The sequence below is a fragment of the Apostichopus japonicus genome, chromosome 19 (assembly GCF_037975245.1).
Source record: "Apostichopus japonicus isolate 1M-3 chromosome 19, ASM3797524v1, whole genome shotgun sequence".
In the NCBI taxonomy this organism is placed as follows: Eukaryota; Metazoa; Echinodermata; class Holothuroidea; order Aspidochirotida; family Stichopodidae; genus Apostichopus; species Apostichopus japonicus.
This window is the reverse complement of record NC_092579.1, coordinates 13914095-13931324: the sequence shown is the minus strand read 5'-3', so window position 1 is coordinate 13931324 and position 17230 is coordinate 13914095. Positions and strand designations below refer to the sequence as shown.

The window sequence follows — 17230 nt, the reverse complement described above, 5'->3', positions numbered from 1 at the left end:
ATCACATGACCACATTCCAATGCATGCAATGCACTGCCAGTGATAACATAATACATAATTTAACAGGATTTCATGGAGATCCCAGCACTCACCCATAGCTGATCACATCTGGCATCCACTTCTCTAGGAACGGTCCTGCTTCCTCCTCAAAATCTTCCAAATTTTTACCATTATCACTCAAGGCTTTGAATACATCCAACCTGTCGGATAAAGATAAACAAAGACGCATTAAATATAACGCTTGACATCTTACAAACAGGCCAGAGAAGGAAATCCCCACTCATGGCTCTAATTAGACAGGAATACCTATCTAGTCTGTATAAAGGTTCAAGTGTATTAAATAGAACACAAAAGTAATATACCTATGCTACTTCAAACAACTGGTTACATTTCATTTTGAAATGAAATAACCATATTCAAACCTCTTAATAAAAGAAACACACACAAACAGTGCCCAAAACCTGCTAGTGCAAGGTTTGAATAAATGCTATGGAATGCTATGGAATATGCATGGTATTCTTAAGGTCGGCGACATTCATGTTCTCAAGATGTGTTCTTTTATTTATAAGTATATCAACAATATTCTCCCCGGTGTCTTTAGTGATATTGTTAATCCCAGTAATTCCGCGTATATTCGTAACAGTACGAGGAATAATACCCATTTTTCTGTTAGCAGACATCACTCGAAACACGGTAAATTACTCTTGAACAACTACTGCTATAAAACCTGGAAAGTGCTTCCAAATGATATAAAAACTGTTAAATCTTATGTTACGTTTAAGCGCAAACTTAAAGCCCACCTTAAAGCCCAAGACTGACTATTGAATATCTCATGTTTATTTTTCTCTACTCTTAATTGTTACCTTCTTTCATTGTTATTTGTTATTTTTTGGTCGCTAGCTCGATAAACTACTATTGTTTTTCTAGTGTCCTGTTTATACTATACCACTTTGTTCTATTGTTCTTATGTATAGACTAAATAAATGAAATGAAATATGTTTTCTTCTCCACAGAGTTAACATTATAGTAGCCATGCTGATTCTGATCAGACAAAAATTGTACACCAAATAAAGACATAGCATCATACCATTGTTACCCCCTTTTTATTATTTCTCTCCCTTTCTGTTGCAGAGAGATGTAATCTTGTAAGCCAAATAGACCACAAGTGACCTGCAGTTCTAAGTTTGACTTCTCTTGTAAGATGACTACTCTTGTAAGTTTGACTACTCTTGTAAGTTGACTACTCTTGTAAGTTGACTACTCTTGTAGGTTGACTACTCTTGTAAGTTGACTACTCTTGTAAGTTTGACTACTCCTGTAAGTTGACTCCTCTTGTAAGTTTGACTACTCTTGTAAGTTTGACTACTCTTGTAAGTTGATTACTCTTGTAAGTTGACTACTCTTGTAAGTTGATTACTCTTGTAAGTTTGACTACTCTTGTAAGTTGTCTACTCTTGTAAGTTGACTACTCTTGTAAGTTGACTACTCTTGTAAGTATGACTACTCTTGTAAGTTGACAACTCTTGTAAGTTGACTACTCTTGTAAGTTGACTACTCTTGTAAGTTGAATACTCTTGTAAGTATGACTTCTCTTGACAACGTTGACTCCATACATGGTATAGGTTAATAGCTTTCCTTTACATTATTTTTCAGATTTCTTAATGCAGGTTTACATTAAGACGCCAACGACATACAAAAGTCTGAAATAAACGTTACAAACACATTTAACTCTCAACTTACTTTTGTGGGAGATCATCAAACACATCATGACCTCTGAGCACTTGGAAGAAAACTGCTCTCATAACACCCAAGTAATCAAACTGAAGACAAAGATGAAAACATTGACATTTTCCATTTATTGTTTTTTTTTAATAACAGGTGTTTGTTGAATTGAAAAAAAAAAATTTCATGAATGTAATATTAAGCCAATTTTGAAGGAACTGTATCTAACTATGACATTCAATGATTCAAATGCAGACTTCTCAACATCTGGAATTAATTTCTTGGAGGGATCAGAACCTACTGGAAAGTATTCTTGATAACTTTTAGTCAAATTTGAGGCAAATACTTCTGGGCTTTAACCATATGCAGATGGTTTTCAATAATATCATATTAAATTTCCATCTAGTAAAAACAGCATTTTAACCTCACAGGGTAAGAGATATTAATACCTGTCCAATGATGAGGCATTTCAGGAAATGCAAAACCAGCTGTCTGTGCTCGGACGATACACATGGATCCAATATATCAGCTATGTTGGCCCAAATAGTTTCCAATGCATGCTACAATAATTAAGGTATTAAAGAGAAAAAGATGGCAGAAAGTGAAATAATTTAATAAATTGCTTTATTTACCAATCTGGTTCCAAATTTTAAAATGCTAATGGAAACATGTTATTGACATTTGTGGATTACAACAAACTTTTCAGAAACAATTGAAAGATAAGAAGAGCAAGCTCTGATGAGACATTTGAGTACTTAAAGTATGTGTCACTTTTGGGGAGCTGGTAGAAGTTTCAAGAAAGTTAATTTGCTGACACCTTTTAGTTTCTTTCAGGGATGAGCCTGGGGTAAAAAAAATCACGGAACTTTGCAAAAAATTGCGGTATAGGCTCCAGTTTGCGTATGCTACAGTGTGTTAGGATAATAGTTTTTGTCCCAGAGGTAGAAAAGAAATCGCGGATATTCCGCAAATTTGCGGAAAAAGCTCATGTCTGTTCTTTGATTGAATTCTAACAACTATGAATATTCCAGAGAGAACATTTATAAATATTCATCTATTTACAGCCATGGTTGGTCAAAATACAGCGGACTGTGACCGCAGTGAAAGCACAATTACAAACTCACATCCTCAAGTTTCTTTGTTGTTACAATACTGCATAATTCTTTGATTGCTTTGACTCTCAAGTGTATGGCTGTGCCCTGACTGAATTCCTAAGAAGAAGAAGAAGAAGAAAAAAAAAAAGAAGTAGAAAAGATATAAGTTAAAAATGTTTTTTAAATATTGAATCACATGACATGGAGAAAACTAAAGAGTACTTGTATTAAATATCCTACACTATCCTATATATATATTCTAGCACTTCCTTTTCAGCAACAGCCCAAATATTTTTTCAGCACGTAGGTTTCAGAGATGAACATGTCGTCTATCATTATCGGAACCTATGGATCACTATCACTTTCCACTTTTCAAGCTATAACATTTCCGAGTCTCTCACTATTTTTTAAGTCTTCCTTGAAAAGGAAAATCTGTAGATCAGATACCATTACTGTAAGCCCAGTATGAATTGTACAACATCACAACAAACCTATGTCATCCACATCATCAAATTTGTGGCATGACATCCCAAATATATAGTAAAGGCCTCTGGAAGCTGCTGTACTACCATTAATACATAGTGGCAACTGTACATGGCTTTAACCAGCCTCATTTCTGTTGTTAATGATTTTTGATAATATTTTATTATTTGAACTTTCGCAAAGAGGGGGACTCGGTTAGCTGGGATATCTTCCCCGAGGCCCTCTCTTAGAAAATGTATAAATCATGAAATGGTTGAAAGTATGACAGTAAATGAGTAGGAATATAAAGCAAACTGAAAGCTTACAAATGTTGACAAAAAAAGGAACAAACTATACAGTAAGAAAATAAACAAGTAAAACAAGCAGAATGAAGAGATAAACAACAATAAGACAATAATAAGACTCATCGTTAAATTGAAACTTGAAAACGGTTTAAGGTTGCAGCACTCTTAAAATTGCTGGGGAGATAGTACCATTCTGTTGCCCAATATAAGAAAACCGTGTTTAAGGAAATTTGGTTCTCTCCGGACATAGCTAGCAGGCAAGTTGACATCAGGCCATGGTTGTATCATCAAAGTCTTTTGGAAGTGATCTGCAACAGTTCATACCACACAAAATGTGAGTAAAGTCTACCATTTGAGAGCTCTATGAATTCTGCACAAACTTTAATTTTGAAGTGTCTGCTACTGAGTGCTGGGTATCTCACTTATATATGTAATAAAAAAAAAAAGACATCTGACATTTGCATCTTGTGGATACATTTTTACGGCTACTACTCGGACACTTCCAGATATACAAAGCAATGATAATTCCACGTATGAAAAGAACCACAAACCTTCTTCAAACTTGCAGAAATAAAGAACTCTTCTACTTTTCCGTGAGTTTCACGGTTACCCTGTGAGGCATTTCCTTTATTCTTGAATAAATTCTGTACTCGCTGTTTAAGGCTCTCCTTGTGTGGTTTTGACATTTTCAAGTATTTTCCCTACAAAGTATAAAAAGGAAAAAAGGAAACAATTAGCAAACTGGCTGCCAGAAATCATGATGACGAAGGGCTGGCATGTAAACAACTTCACGTCAAGAACTACAGTATACAATAAGTACAGTCTGTTTTACTTTTAAAACAAATTCTAATATTTCTTCCAATGCAATTTCAGTGATTTTGTCATTTAATCTGTGGTTATTTTTTTATGTTTATGAGACATTCCTGCACAAAAGTCCTTGATTGTTGGGAATTTGTTGGTTACAGATATTTTCCAGTATCTTTTGTGCAGTATCAACTGTTATGTGTATGTGTTGATGGTATGCTCTTTTTCGACATGCCTTCATGTGGACTCATTCTTTTGTGTTGCACTTGTCTGTCATGTTTAGGATAAATAAATGATCAGATCTAGGCTCTCACTCTACAGTAATAATTCATAGATTCAAAGTTTACTGTGCATCATAAATATTTCAATCCAGTCCTTACAACACTTAAATCCACATAAATATGTCTAAACATGTTTTATATTGATTTTTATAGGACCACAGAAATGAGAGGCCAAGCAGTGCAGTCAGGGACAGCTACCATACATACTTAATGTTTATTCCAAAACAGTTTTCAGGGATACACAAAAAAATATAGCAAACAATTCAACACAGAAAAAACTAGCCTATCACTGCATAACTTTACATACGAAACCTGGAAAAGTGTAGCCTAGCCTAAGTTAGTCATCATAGCGTAATCTGATATTGAATCTCTGACAGATAGCTAGGCTTGGACTGGTAATATGATTGCCAACCACATTGCTGTCAAACAGTAACAAACTTATGGTGGCTATTCACCATATCGTATACATTAACCTGGATAGACTTTGTCAATGAGGAGATGCGCTAAAAAACTTACCAACCATTGATGGTCATGTGATGTGCTCCCTTGTAGCACTCAACTCTTATAGTACTCCTTGAATGTGTATTCTACAACAACTAATGTCCTGATCTCGTAGATACCACAAATCCTGGAGAAGTTATATACGAATAGTGGAATCTAGCTAATTGGCAGAATTTTCCAATGTTTACGGCAATTTTCATTTCCAAAATTCCCATTTTGAGTATTTTCTTTCAAACAGTCAAACTGCAGCTGGAACACACGCAGCTTATTAGCTTATCTTATAAGTAGACAATAGGATTCTTTTCTCTTAGCTATTGTACACAAGGCTCCTTGTCGTTTTTTTTTGCACGTAAACAAGCGCTTATATATGACCTATGTAAAAGAATCTATAAGATTCTGACAGTAGATGTTCAAATAGTAGCCAGGGTCCGTACAGATCAAGCTTATTTATGAGATGGACAAGTAAATCTGAACAACGCTATCATCCAAACCCAAGTAACTATTCTCAAATTTACCCTATATGCCTGTTATAGTGACGTTCTCTTGTATGGAATGCCTATCTCTTCAAACTGACAATGGTTGAAATAATATGTAAGTAGCACCTAGGAGCACGACACATGGTTGGTACGTTTTTGTACTGTGGAGTGATTCCTCCAGGTCATTGTAAATTAGATGATTCAACCAGGACTTGGGTGAATAGTGATGTACAACACACCTATACCTTTGGCAGTTTGGTTACCAATCAGCATCTATTCACTTTACTGTTTTGTTAGAATAGGCATTAGAAACAAGCTGTTGGTGAATAGCAAATGCACTTCTCCTAACATGTGTCACTTTCTTATTCACACAGTAACCTGATGAATAGCTAGCCTATATGGCATCTAGGCTAGGCCTAATTTCTTTTTTTCCCCATGTGCCATGTGGATAACATGACACATTATCTTATTCCTTCACTTCAGCTGCCTGTTGTTATTCTCCGCACACGGTACTTTCCACTGAAAAATTTCTTGTGCCGAAAACAACATTTTTCCACTTATATGTACACTATATTTTTCTTGAATTTTAGGATACCAAATTCAGGATGATGAAAATAACATGAAAAAGTATCAAAGAAGTCAATGAAGATGGTTAAAATGAGTTCATATCAGGAAATTTAAGCTACTTATAATTTACTGGAGGCATGGGTGAATGTATTAGGGATTTGGTGTACGGAAAGCACCGTTTAGTGTCGGCGGAAAGTACCGTGTGCGGAGAATAACGGGACCCATTAATTAGGACCACAGACCTACAAAAGCGAACCCCTGCAGCCTAGTGTAGTTGAGAAGGATTCCTGAAATGGAAGAACAACTTCATCAGGTCCAGATCTAAGGTAATTATTTTTCATAACAGCTGCTTGTTGTAACAGTCAAGTCCGACTTTGTGGCAAGATGAACAACAATTTTACTGTCGCGTAAATGGTACCAGCAATGGCGCATACCTAGCCAAGGGCCTACAGTTTAGACCTATACTATTACTAATTTATAAGTACTGCTTACCAAAATGTTTTGATACAATCTATTAAATGCTCATTAAACGGCGAGCAATGGAAAGATAGAAGGGGTTAACTCACTCACACCTCATCATCTTAAGTTAACGAGAAATCATCATTCGCACCGAAGCAAAGTAATTTCGGGACGGATGACATACTCCAAACATAACAAATAGCACCAACAAGCCTATTCAGTGTTGGCTGATATCAGTGTCTAAATGATGAGTATTTCATTCCAGAGTAAGCAGCAACTGAACCGCCCACAACTGACAATTACACAGTACAAAGTTAACACTCCATTTGCCCCAAAATGAAACTAGCCACGCCTACATTTATGATAAACAGCCTCCTAAGCGTGAAACACTTAATTCCATCCTGATACAGTTGTGCCATGTACGTAATTTCGCATTCAGGCTTCCTTGGATCACAGCTATTGCCGAAATTGTTAAGTAATATTTACATGCATTTAGTGAAATTAAACATATTTCATATATTAAGCAAGTAATTCCTTTGATTATCATGGAAATTACACGGGCAATTCACCAATACAAGCAATTACTCGAAACCCTATCAATTACTCAAAAGGTTTCACGTGACTTTCAAAAGTCGGAACAAACCACTGAATGTCAAGACGCTCAACTTCAAATCTGAGGGTTTCATGCTTTCCACATCCCAGAATATGGTACGCCAATACGGACGATATTTCCGTAGCTCATTAGGCTACCAAATGCCTCCCAGTCCATGGACTATGAAAGGCATTGAAGACTCGCCCCAAACCGCGTGCCGCGCTCTGAGAAAGTTAACTATCCGTTGCTTGCAAGTGAAGTTTTCTTCTTGTCGCTACAAAATGCAGACAGTAATGAAACGTGATACCTTGTTATCTATTATCTAGATCTGAGATGGCCATCGCTGCTATGTACACTGTGCTGTGGGTATTGACCGTAGCAGTATGTAATGACTGTACACTAGTTTGATTATCGACGGTAGCAAGCTGTGTGTGTATCTTCTGGGATCGATGGTGGTGTCTGACACTTCTGTTACACCTCATTCGAAACTAGTCAGATTACCGTCATGAGACGTTTCTTTGTGAGCGAGTCTTCACAGCAGAAGGTCACCACCAACAGGCTGGTTGCTGAGAAAATAAATCACATACATTAATGGCCGTAAGGCAGATTAATGATTAATTATTAATAATTAATTTAGAAAAATGTTAGCAACAATTTTAACATCAGAAATTGGTGCTATACCAGTGCTTTTAGTTCATGTAGTCTATCTCTTAGTATGCGGACAAACGGCGAGAGCACGTATCACTAAAGACATAGTTACAGAGTAGTATCGACTCATGTTTAAGGAGGCATATTCCTATTAGAGTCTATATCCATCCGCCTGATTGTTTTCCTTCAAGAAAAGTGCCCAAAAGAAGCAGGAGAACATCTTTTTGGACATGTTATCAATCATGGTCTAGTTTGAGCTTTGTTGTGGCTTGGAAGTACATGTGGTGAAAAACTGGGTCAATTGAGGCAATTTTAGACCCCCTTTAGGCCTCCCATGAGCAGCATACAAAAATTGTTTACTACTGAGTGAAGAGGTTTGTTTACAAGTGACGAAAACTCCCGGCTCAGATAGCAAAATATCTACATGGTCATGATACGGAAAATTGAACTTAGAGACCACATAATTTTTGTGATTTAATTGTAAGTCAATGGGGCTTTTCATGGGCGTATGCTACCTTAGAGTAGTAGCGACTCCATTTTGGAGTAGTAGCACCTTCCGTTTAGGGTAGTAGCGCCACTAATTTACAGTAGCATCGCCGCCTGTAGTATAGTAGTAGTAGTATCGCCTATTTCAGAGCCGTATATAGAGACGGCTCTGGCCTATTTAGAGTAGTAGCGCCACCTTTTTACAGCAGCATCGTCACTTAGGAGTAGTAGCACCTCCTGTTTAGAGTAGTAGCACCTCCTGTTTAGAATAGTAGCACCTCCTGTTTAGAGTAGTAGCATCTCCTGTTTAAAGTAGTAGCACCTCCTGTTTAGAGTAGTGTGCACCTCCTAATAAGAGTAGTAGCACCCCCTGTTTAAGGTAGTAGCACCTCCTGTTCAGGGTAGTAGCACCTCCTGTTTAGAGTAGTAGCGCCACCTGTTTAGAGTAGTAGCGCCACCTGTAGTCCTTTTGGCGTTCCATAGTTGGAAAGCTAGTGGAATTCATTGAAATCCATAGGATGGGATACTGTGGAACAGTTAGGAAATATATTCCTGATGGTGGCCTAGTAAGACTAACAATTTCAGTCCATGAGCTAGCGGGGTGATCAAATGTCACAAACATATTTTGGTATATGCTCTGGTAAAGAATGGAATAGCTAGCAAGAACCTTTCACTCTGCAAGCTAGAGTTTGTGGAATGGCTAATAAATATGTTCCAACCAATGGGTTGGATAGTCAATGCCTATCAGTTACGCCAGCTTCATAGTGTCGTATATGGACTGGTAGACTGGATTTTACACCTAATTTTAACACCCCCCCACCCCCACCCGGAGTTAATTTTTCAAAGTTTACCATTCGTCTAAAGACATTATAATATTTTATTTTTTTGGTTTCGTTTCTTCTAAACTCTTTCGTAGACAATTTAAGTAATTCTAACAGTGATCTGCTCAAGATGCTGGTAATACTTGTCTTGTATTTTCTCATACCTTGATTTTTTAATCTCTGTTTAGGATTTCATTATAACAAACTTTAAAATTTAAGTAAATTAAAACTTTTACCTTTTCGGTTATTTTTATTCAAAAGATGATCTTGTGCCTAGACGATCAAGATCACAAAAGCAAGTTGATGTGGAATATATCTTCACCACACTTATTGACTTAAATGAAATTGAAAACTTGACTTGTCAAAACAAATTGTGCAAAATGCATCTTCCTCTCTCACGGTGAATAAATTAGATGGTTAGTGACCACTAATCTCGAATTTCTACCATATATCCTCTCCAAGGGGGAGGGCGGATCGCGGGGGGGGGGGCAATACCGTTTATGCCGCACTGGATATAATGAAGTCGTCACATTCATTTGTGTACTATTCTACGTCCTTCGCTTGCTTTATGAGATGACGTAAGATTATCAGCACGAATCCTACAAATATGTTAGAAATACGAAATCTGGTCACCAGTTATCAAAGGTTTGGGCTTCGTTTTGCCACTCTCAGAATATATAGTTATAAGGAAGGCGTTAAAATGCCCTGGAAAATATTTTCAGAAACTGTTGACCATCCTTTTTTACCATGCTTAAATTTGACTTGCAGATTTTCTTTGATTAAATGCTGTTTTGCTGCAATTTTGATATAGTTGTTTCTTCACTAGAAAGAGCATTTGCTAACACGTTTCCAAATATGAGTCTGATATAGGTTTGGTATACGTTAATAAAGGACTAACGGTCAAATTTAGGGGAGAGACAATATTTTGAAATCTAATAACTTGTCGGCAAACAGTAAGGAGAAAAGACTTGCTTTGAACTATTGCCAGTTAATCTCGTTATCTGGCTACACATGACTAAGGGTCAACAATTCTGCATGCAGACTACGCTGTCAAGCAAGCAATTTAATGGCCTAATAACCATGCTAAAACCCCTAAATTACCTTATTACGTAATCATGCTTTTTCTCTATTGCGTGCGATCTCGCGATCACCCTAGTTAAGGTCGTTTGACGGTCCGTTATCCGACACACTGGCACCAAACTCCCATAAAATATATAAAAAAACAGGTACAAGATTTGAATAGGAGGATATTCGTCTCCGTGCCGAATAGTTTAGTTGAGGCGAAACGGGATTCATCTTATATAGCTCCATGCATATACACTGTTTACTGTACCTTGCCTTTAAAGGTCCTCGGTTTTGCCCCAAATATGCTAGGAAAGTCAAGTTTTGGTCACTAATGTTGATAGATTTCAACAGGCATATTTACTGTCAATCTGAGACATTTAACTGTCTCTCTGTGCCTGGGAATAATTTGTAGAGTCAAAACCTCTTGCCAAAGGACTTCTAGCAATGTTTGTCAAGTTAAAATTGCGAATGAGCGATACTGGTTAACTCTTTTAAGTATACGTTTTTTTAGTGACAATGTAAGTGTATATCAGTAGCTTTATTGTTTGTTCAATATATAATTTTTTTTCTTCAATTTTCCGATATTGCTCTGAAATTATTGTGGTTTCTTTTATTTAATTTATGTTTTATTACTTTTACATTCATGGGTGGGTGTGAGTCCACGCTGAATTTGGTTAAAATTTTTGGACCGACTTGCCATCGATTTGGGACGGATTTTGATTTTCACTGTGGGTGTGACACTCCTACCTCATACTTATCCTTTCCCCCAACTACTCCCCCCCCCCCAACCCCCATGCAACCGCCCATTCCCGTATGTATCCCCCAATACTGACTGGTAAAGTTTTATTTCGAATAATGAAGTAACTTGACACTGACTTTTTTATACTTTGCAATTTTCTGTTTTTCATGTAATTATTACTAATATGACAACAAAGTGTCTAGCAGGCGAATAGTTGAGGTCGTATCGAGTTCATTAATTGCTGAATTATTAGCCTTCATTTGGTCACGAATGCACGTATAGAATGGTATCTTTGTTTGTTCAAGAGTAGAAGCTTTGTTACTTCGATTACATTAAAATTCAGTATAGATTTACGATCAAACACAAGTATCTGATTTAACGTAGATTAATCTTCCATTTTGTATAGATGAAATTTCATAGTAACTGGTGAACTAAACACAAATCGTACATGCATGGGCATATAGCCTATCCTTTCTTGCATTGCTTCGTACAACAATATATATCCCTATGTATAAACTTGGAAAATGAAATTGTCATAGAAAACATACAATTTCTTATATATAATAAGAAATGCTCGCATATATAGCAAGGACTAAGTTAACAAAGCAACGATCACTTCGGACAAACGTTTGATGTGAAGTAGTTTACAGTTAATGCAAGACTCTGGTTACTACGGCCTAGTATACAAAGCGGCTGAAACTTAAAGTTTAGTAAGGTGACTACAGGTTATTTTTAGGCAGCTGTTTGTGCAAGTATCCTGTAATTACATAACCATATTTCACCCCCACCAGTTCCGCCAATCAGTTTTTAGTTTGATTAGTTGAGTTGAGTGAACCCTATAGGCATTAAATAAAAGGGGGTATTATCAAGTTGGAAATTTTATGTGATTCGTGTGAGAAAGCCTTGCCGCTTTTCTAAAAACGAAAACTCACAATTGGCTGTAAGAAAAGATCTGCAATGCAATGATGTCACGGACGAGAGACTTCGCAGAAGGGTTATAAAAGGTATAATTTAGTAAGAACGAAAAAGGGGAAATGAAAGACCAAAATGTGGGCGGATAGCAGAAAAATAACTACTCTGGGTAAGTTGTGTGTATAGAAAAATAGGTCCAGTTCAGCATGCGGCGGATGTGAGTGTACGGTTAAATGCATATAGGCCTATGTGCTACTAACAGGTTTGAACAGAATTGAAAAACATGTCACATTGTGATATATAGGCTACAGTACTATATACATATATATATATATCTATATTTATATATATAGCCTATATATAGCCTATATATATATATATATTATTTATTTATACATATTATATTATATCTATATTATTATTTTTATTATATTATTGGTTATATATTTCTTTTTTTACGGATTGGCTTGCCTATAAAGCGTGGTTATTCTGTGTAAAAATTGTCAGATTCAAAGCACCAGGATGCACTCTGTACAATCATAACACTTGGGCAATACGCCCTCAGTAACAGTTATACAAAGCCAATTTATAGCATCACACACCAGTAGAATCACTGTGGTTGAGTGGAACGGACTTCGGTTCGTGACACAAGATCCGGGGTTCGATTCCTACCTTCACCCGATGAGTCCCAAAAGGACAATATATATATATATATATATATTGTTCTAATCAGATGTATGTAATTTCATTGTTTAGTACACATTGCGCATGTGAAATATACGTGTATAGGTGGTGTATTCCTTCGGTCGTAAACCGTCATTTCTTGTCAAATTTACGTTACGTCATTCATCTAGTGTGAATCACACATGTGAGAAGGAATGTGCCACCAAAGTCACAGATCCCTGATGTTAGTAGCCTATATGAAAACGTCTCTGACAAGTTTTCTTGAAGACTGTCACCAGCCTCATTCTGTATGTAAACTGTGTGCCTGAACCACCTACCCCTGATGCTCCCACTATCCTTGATCTAATCATTGATCAACCCTCATGTAATGATTAATTCATTAATAAAGGGGCCTAAAGTAGGATTCAAAAATGAACTAAGATAACCCTTAACGATACAACACTAAGCATATCTTCCACTTTCTGGCACTACATACATATCAGTATATGCTTTATCATTCTTGACGTATTCCTAAATCGTACTGGGTCACCTTAATATAGTTAGAAAATCCCACTGATTCGCATTTTATTTGCAGGCACAATTATATAGGTTAACGATATGTCGTGTACAAGTAGGTCCTACAACGTGTTTTCACTCCGTTCGCTGCAATTTGACCTCGGGTCACGGAAACACCCGGATGATCGACCCACAAACTATGCCTATAATATATTCGCATATGTAGTTCTGTCTCTGGGAGACACAACGAGACATATATACACGGACAAATTTGCATCGTTATAGCATATAGGACTATACAAGACACTGTGTAGAAGCCCAGGCTTTCAAATACACGAAAGTATGCCTCTTCTTACCCTGACGACTCACTTGTTAGAACGGATGGAATCCAAACCCAACCGTCATGTTTGGCTTATATTACAGAGATCTATGTGATGAAGAACTCAAGCAAGCGGCTAAAAAATATCGTGTCCAGGTTGGGAGATATCACATAGTTTGTATCTGTGATGTCACATTGCCACTGTAAAGATCTGCAAACCTTTTGATTTCTCCTTGTCTTCTTTTAATATTTTTTAAGGCAGAATATGTTAATAATATCGACAATGAAACCCTTGGGAAGTATACGGTAAGTGAATACAAGGGTTGTCATACATTATTTCCTCTCTCTCTAGGCTAATACTTATATCGATAGGATGCCTTGAGGTGGAAGTTTAAAGTTTTAATATACCACATAATAATAATGACGACGACGACGACGACGATGACGATGACGATGATGATGATGATCATAATAATCATAATAATAATGATAATAATAAATAATAATTATAATAATTATAATAATAATAATAAATAATAATAATAAATATGTCCCATATGTACCATATATATTTTTGATGAGTGATTAAATATTTGCTGTTCACTCAATGAACTGTGGACCCAGGTCCCTCTCATGAACATAACAACATATTAAAGGTATGCTGTATATTGGCCCCAAATATGCTAGACCTTCAAATATGGTCACCCTTTGGTAAAAATTCTTGGACTGTTTCTATTACAAACTTCGAGGACATTTTCCTCACTGGGACATCCAGTCATCTTGTGTGTTCCTTAAAAAAGTCTAAGAACAATTTGGAGAGTAAAGACCTCCAAGAAAGTACTCTTTGAACACTTCTAGCAATTATACCGTGCTATCAATTTGGGGCCTATATACTGACTACCTTTAAGTACATTTTTGCTTTGTATACTCCTATGATCAAACAGAGGCGACCACATGTCTCTCATCTTCCTTCGCCCGTGACGATGACACTCACTCTCTTGTTGCCAGATACATTAATAAAACTTAATTCGAAAAAAAGTCGTAAGTTTTGTGAGGAGCAAACTTGATGTATGCATGTTCCCTGCATTTACACACACACATATATAGCAGCTCATGCTTGGTGAAAAACAAAAATGAAATATGTGACTCATGCATGACTGAACCACAATCTGATTCTATATTCATGCACCGTAAACCACGTTTCGTCACCTACAGGCCAATAACCGCTTGTCCATTTAGACCACGTACTCTTATTCAAAACAGTCAATCGGTGCCGGTAACTATCTCCCTGGGTGATCCACCATAACATGTTATGCATATGCATAGCCTAATTCGGTCTTATTTTATCCACCCAGTTGGGAAATTTTTGGTCTAAACTGTCCTTTCAGGTAATGCTATAAAGCACTCGTAATCATAGTTTGAACAGTATGGTTATTCTGTTGTATCAGATAAAGGTTAGGACCTGTATGTACTGTCAGTACGCGTGCTTTGAAGCACAATATGAGAGGACAGTATAGTATGGTATTACCATTGGAAAATTTCCTCAACTGGCTGTATTTACCGACAAAAAAAATGGAATTACCATCGTTTAAGCTACTTTTTCACAAGTTTGATAGCTTACATCTCAACCCCGGCTAATACTTTATCATTCCCTATTTATGATCATGTACAAAAACCGTTTCCCGCTTTTTCTCTTTACTCCTATGTTAATATTTTGAATATTTTCTGTTTCCCACGTTCTCATTTGAACAGACAAAAAACAAAGCCTCTTTCTACTCCTTAGTAAAATTGGGTCAGGGTAATAAGATTATGGGGCCTGTGACCTAACAGATATTAGCGAACAATTACAGCCAAGATTCAAGACCTAGTTTCACTCTTTTGATTATTAAAAGAAATGCCGACGAAGTATCTTCTTGGAAGAAGGGGGAAAAAAAACAATAAATGTAATTTCTTTTTTAAGCTCCGCATAAAAAAAAACTATATTAACATGAGCAAAGTAACCGATAGTTGGTCGGTTTTCCTCCTTAGCAACGGCTTTCACTAGCTGCGGGGATATCATTAGTTCAGCAACACGCACAAACACACACGTCCGAATTACTAGCCCCTGTGTTGTTGATCCGATTCGCCTCTAACGTCAAGCGCCTTCACTTCGATCAAGGTACCGCGGCGCTCTCGCTGTTTCTGTCGAATGCCCAGCCTAATTCTATTAGCCACACCACCCAACACGCCCTGCAGGAATTTTAGTTGTACTTCTAAGCCATACTTTTCTAACTCCTTTTTTTCGAAACATTGTATCGGTTGGGTTTAAACAACAACCCTCTAAGACGGCAAACCTTGAACTCCAGTGTATCGCCGCTAGTTGTGCGCCCCGTCGCGATCCAGTCTGTGAGCGACCCCGTCTCTTCTACTTTCATCTTCACCGCCCTCTTAAAAAATATCAAAACAACATCTTCAGGTGAGCTAAGGTGAACTTGTATTGTAATACAGTTTTATAATAAACGTAAGAAAGTCATCTTATTTTTTTTTTTTTTTTTTGCTGCATGCCGATGCGACAGTCTTTTATGAGTTGATTAAAAGAAATACATTTATCAACGCCGTCTGGTGGAAGAGTGCATCAATAGATATAAGCTTATGTCGCATAGACGTGGGTATATTTCTCATCAATCTTAATATATTTTTTCCCCATTTTTTTATATTTATATTTTTGCTTCTTTAGAAAGCGGTAATCTTTACAAAGAGTTATAATAACAGGCTTTGAACTCGATTTAATCCGGTACAATATCTGGAATTGTTGTTTCAAGTTTGTGTGTCATAAACATCTGTAAAGGATGGATTTGAAAGGGGACACAATCCCAACCATCATCTGTGGCTTATAATATGACAGAGATCTTTGTGAAGCCGAAAAACTCCCTCCAAAAAAAAAAAACCCAAAAAACTTCAAAATGAAATGTTGCTCCGTTTTTGGGAGATATCCTGGTTTAAAAAGTCATTTCTGTGAGCTGTAACTTTGTACAGCTTTGATTTCAGAGTGCCACTGGGATCTGATACATTTTTACTTTCTCTTCGTTGTACTTTTTCATATTGTTATGAAGGTAAAATATTATAAATAACGACACTGAAACCGATACAATGATTACATCATGTTGAGGAATTCAATTTGTTTTTACATATCAGCATTTACAAATCCTACCTCCAATAAAGACACTAAATATTGAAAGAAATAGAGAAGAGCATGACTAAAGGATGCATATAGCTCGGTGATCACATAAATAGACTTGGTCAAGTCTTTAGACTTGATCAAGTCTCCAGCCTAGTTTACGACGAAACGATAAATCTGTAGTATCTCCCAAGTGAAATCAGATTTTGCAGAGCTCAGTGTTTGGGCAAGTCATGCAGGATGACAGCTATCTCTACCATATACAGACTTATGACGATGGTTGGGTTTGCGTCTCCTTTAAGGTTTTTTATAACATGTAACAGCTCCCTCGTTCAGGTGGGTACAACCTTGCATGAAAGTACTCCAACAATCTATATCACGATCTATTACGCGTTTATATTCGAATTAATACGCGCATATCATATGGTATAGTTGTCCCAAAGGGCCTGCCATACACGTTTTCCGTCCACTCCAGACTCACAATTTTCTCGTACTCCATTTCCTATCACCGGTCAGATCTCAAAGGTTTCGATTCTCAACATAACCATTTTGTATAGGCCGAGAGCCTCAAACTCTATAGCGCCATTCTAGTTGTCTGACGGAAACAGAATTAACGAGACAGAATATGGTACATCTATGTA

General features: G+C 36.9%; 1 protein-coding gene across 5 annotated transcripts in view; it reads right to left on the bottom strand.

The window, feature by feature from the left end:
- Positions 1–6929, bottom strand: part of LOC139959528 (tuberin-like) — a 43991-nt gene extending 37062 nt beyond the window's left edge. Inside the window, exons 1-7 of one of the 5 annotated variants that reach the window (XM_071957228.1) lie at positions 6774–6871; positions 6705–6737; positions 4135–4284; positions 2847–2933; positions 2172–2282; positions 1741–1820; positions 93–200 (exon numbers count right to left, since the gene is read on the bottom strand). In XM_071957228.1, the coding sequence (XP_071813329.1) occupies positions 93–200; positions 1741–1820; positions 2172–2282; positions 2847–2933; positions 4135–4269 (521 nt within the window). In that variant the 5' untranslated portion in view covers positions 4270–4284; positions 6705–6737; positions 6774–6871. Of the gene's footprint in view, positions 1–92; positions 201–1740; positions 1821–2171; positions 2283–2846; positions 2934–4134; positions 4285–5184; positions 5204–6704; positions 6738–6773 lie in introns of those variants that run through there. The other 4 variants (XM_071957226.1, XM_071957231.1, XM_071957227.1 and 1 more) reach the window with 4 other exon arrangements.
- Positions 6930–17230: the final 10301 nt, after the last annotated feature.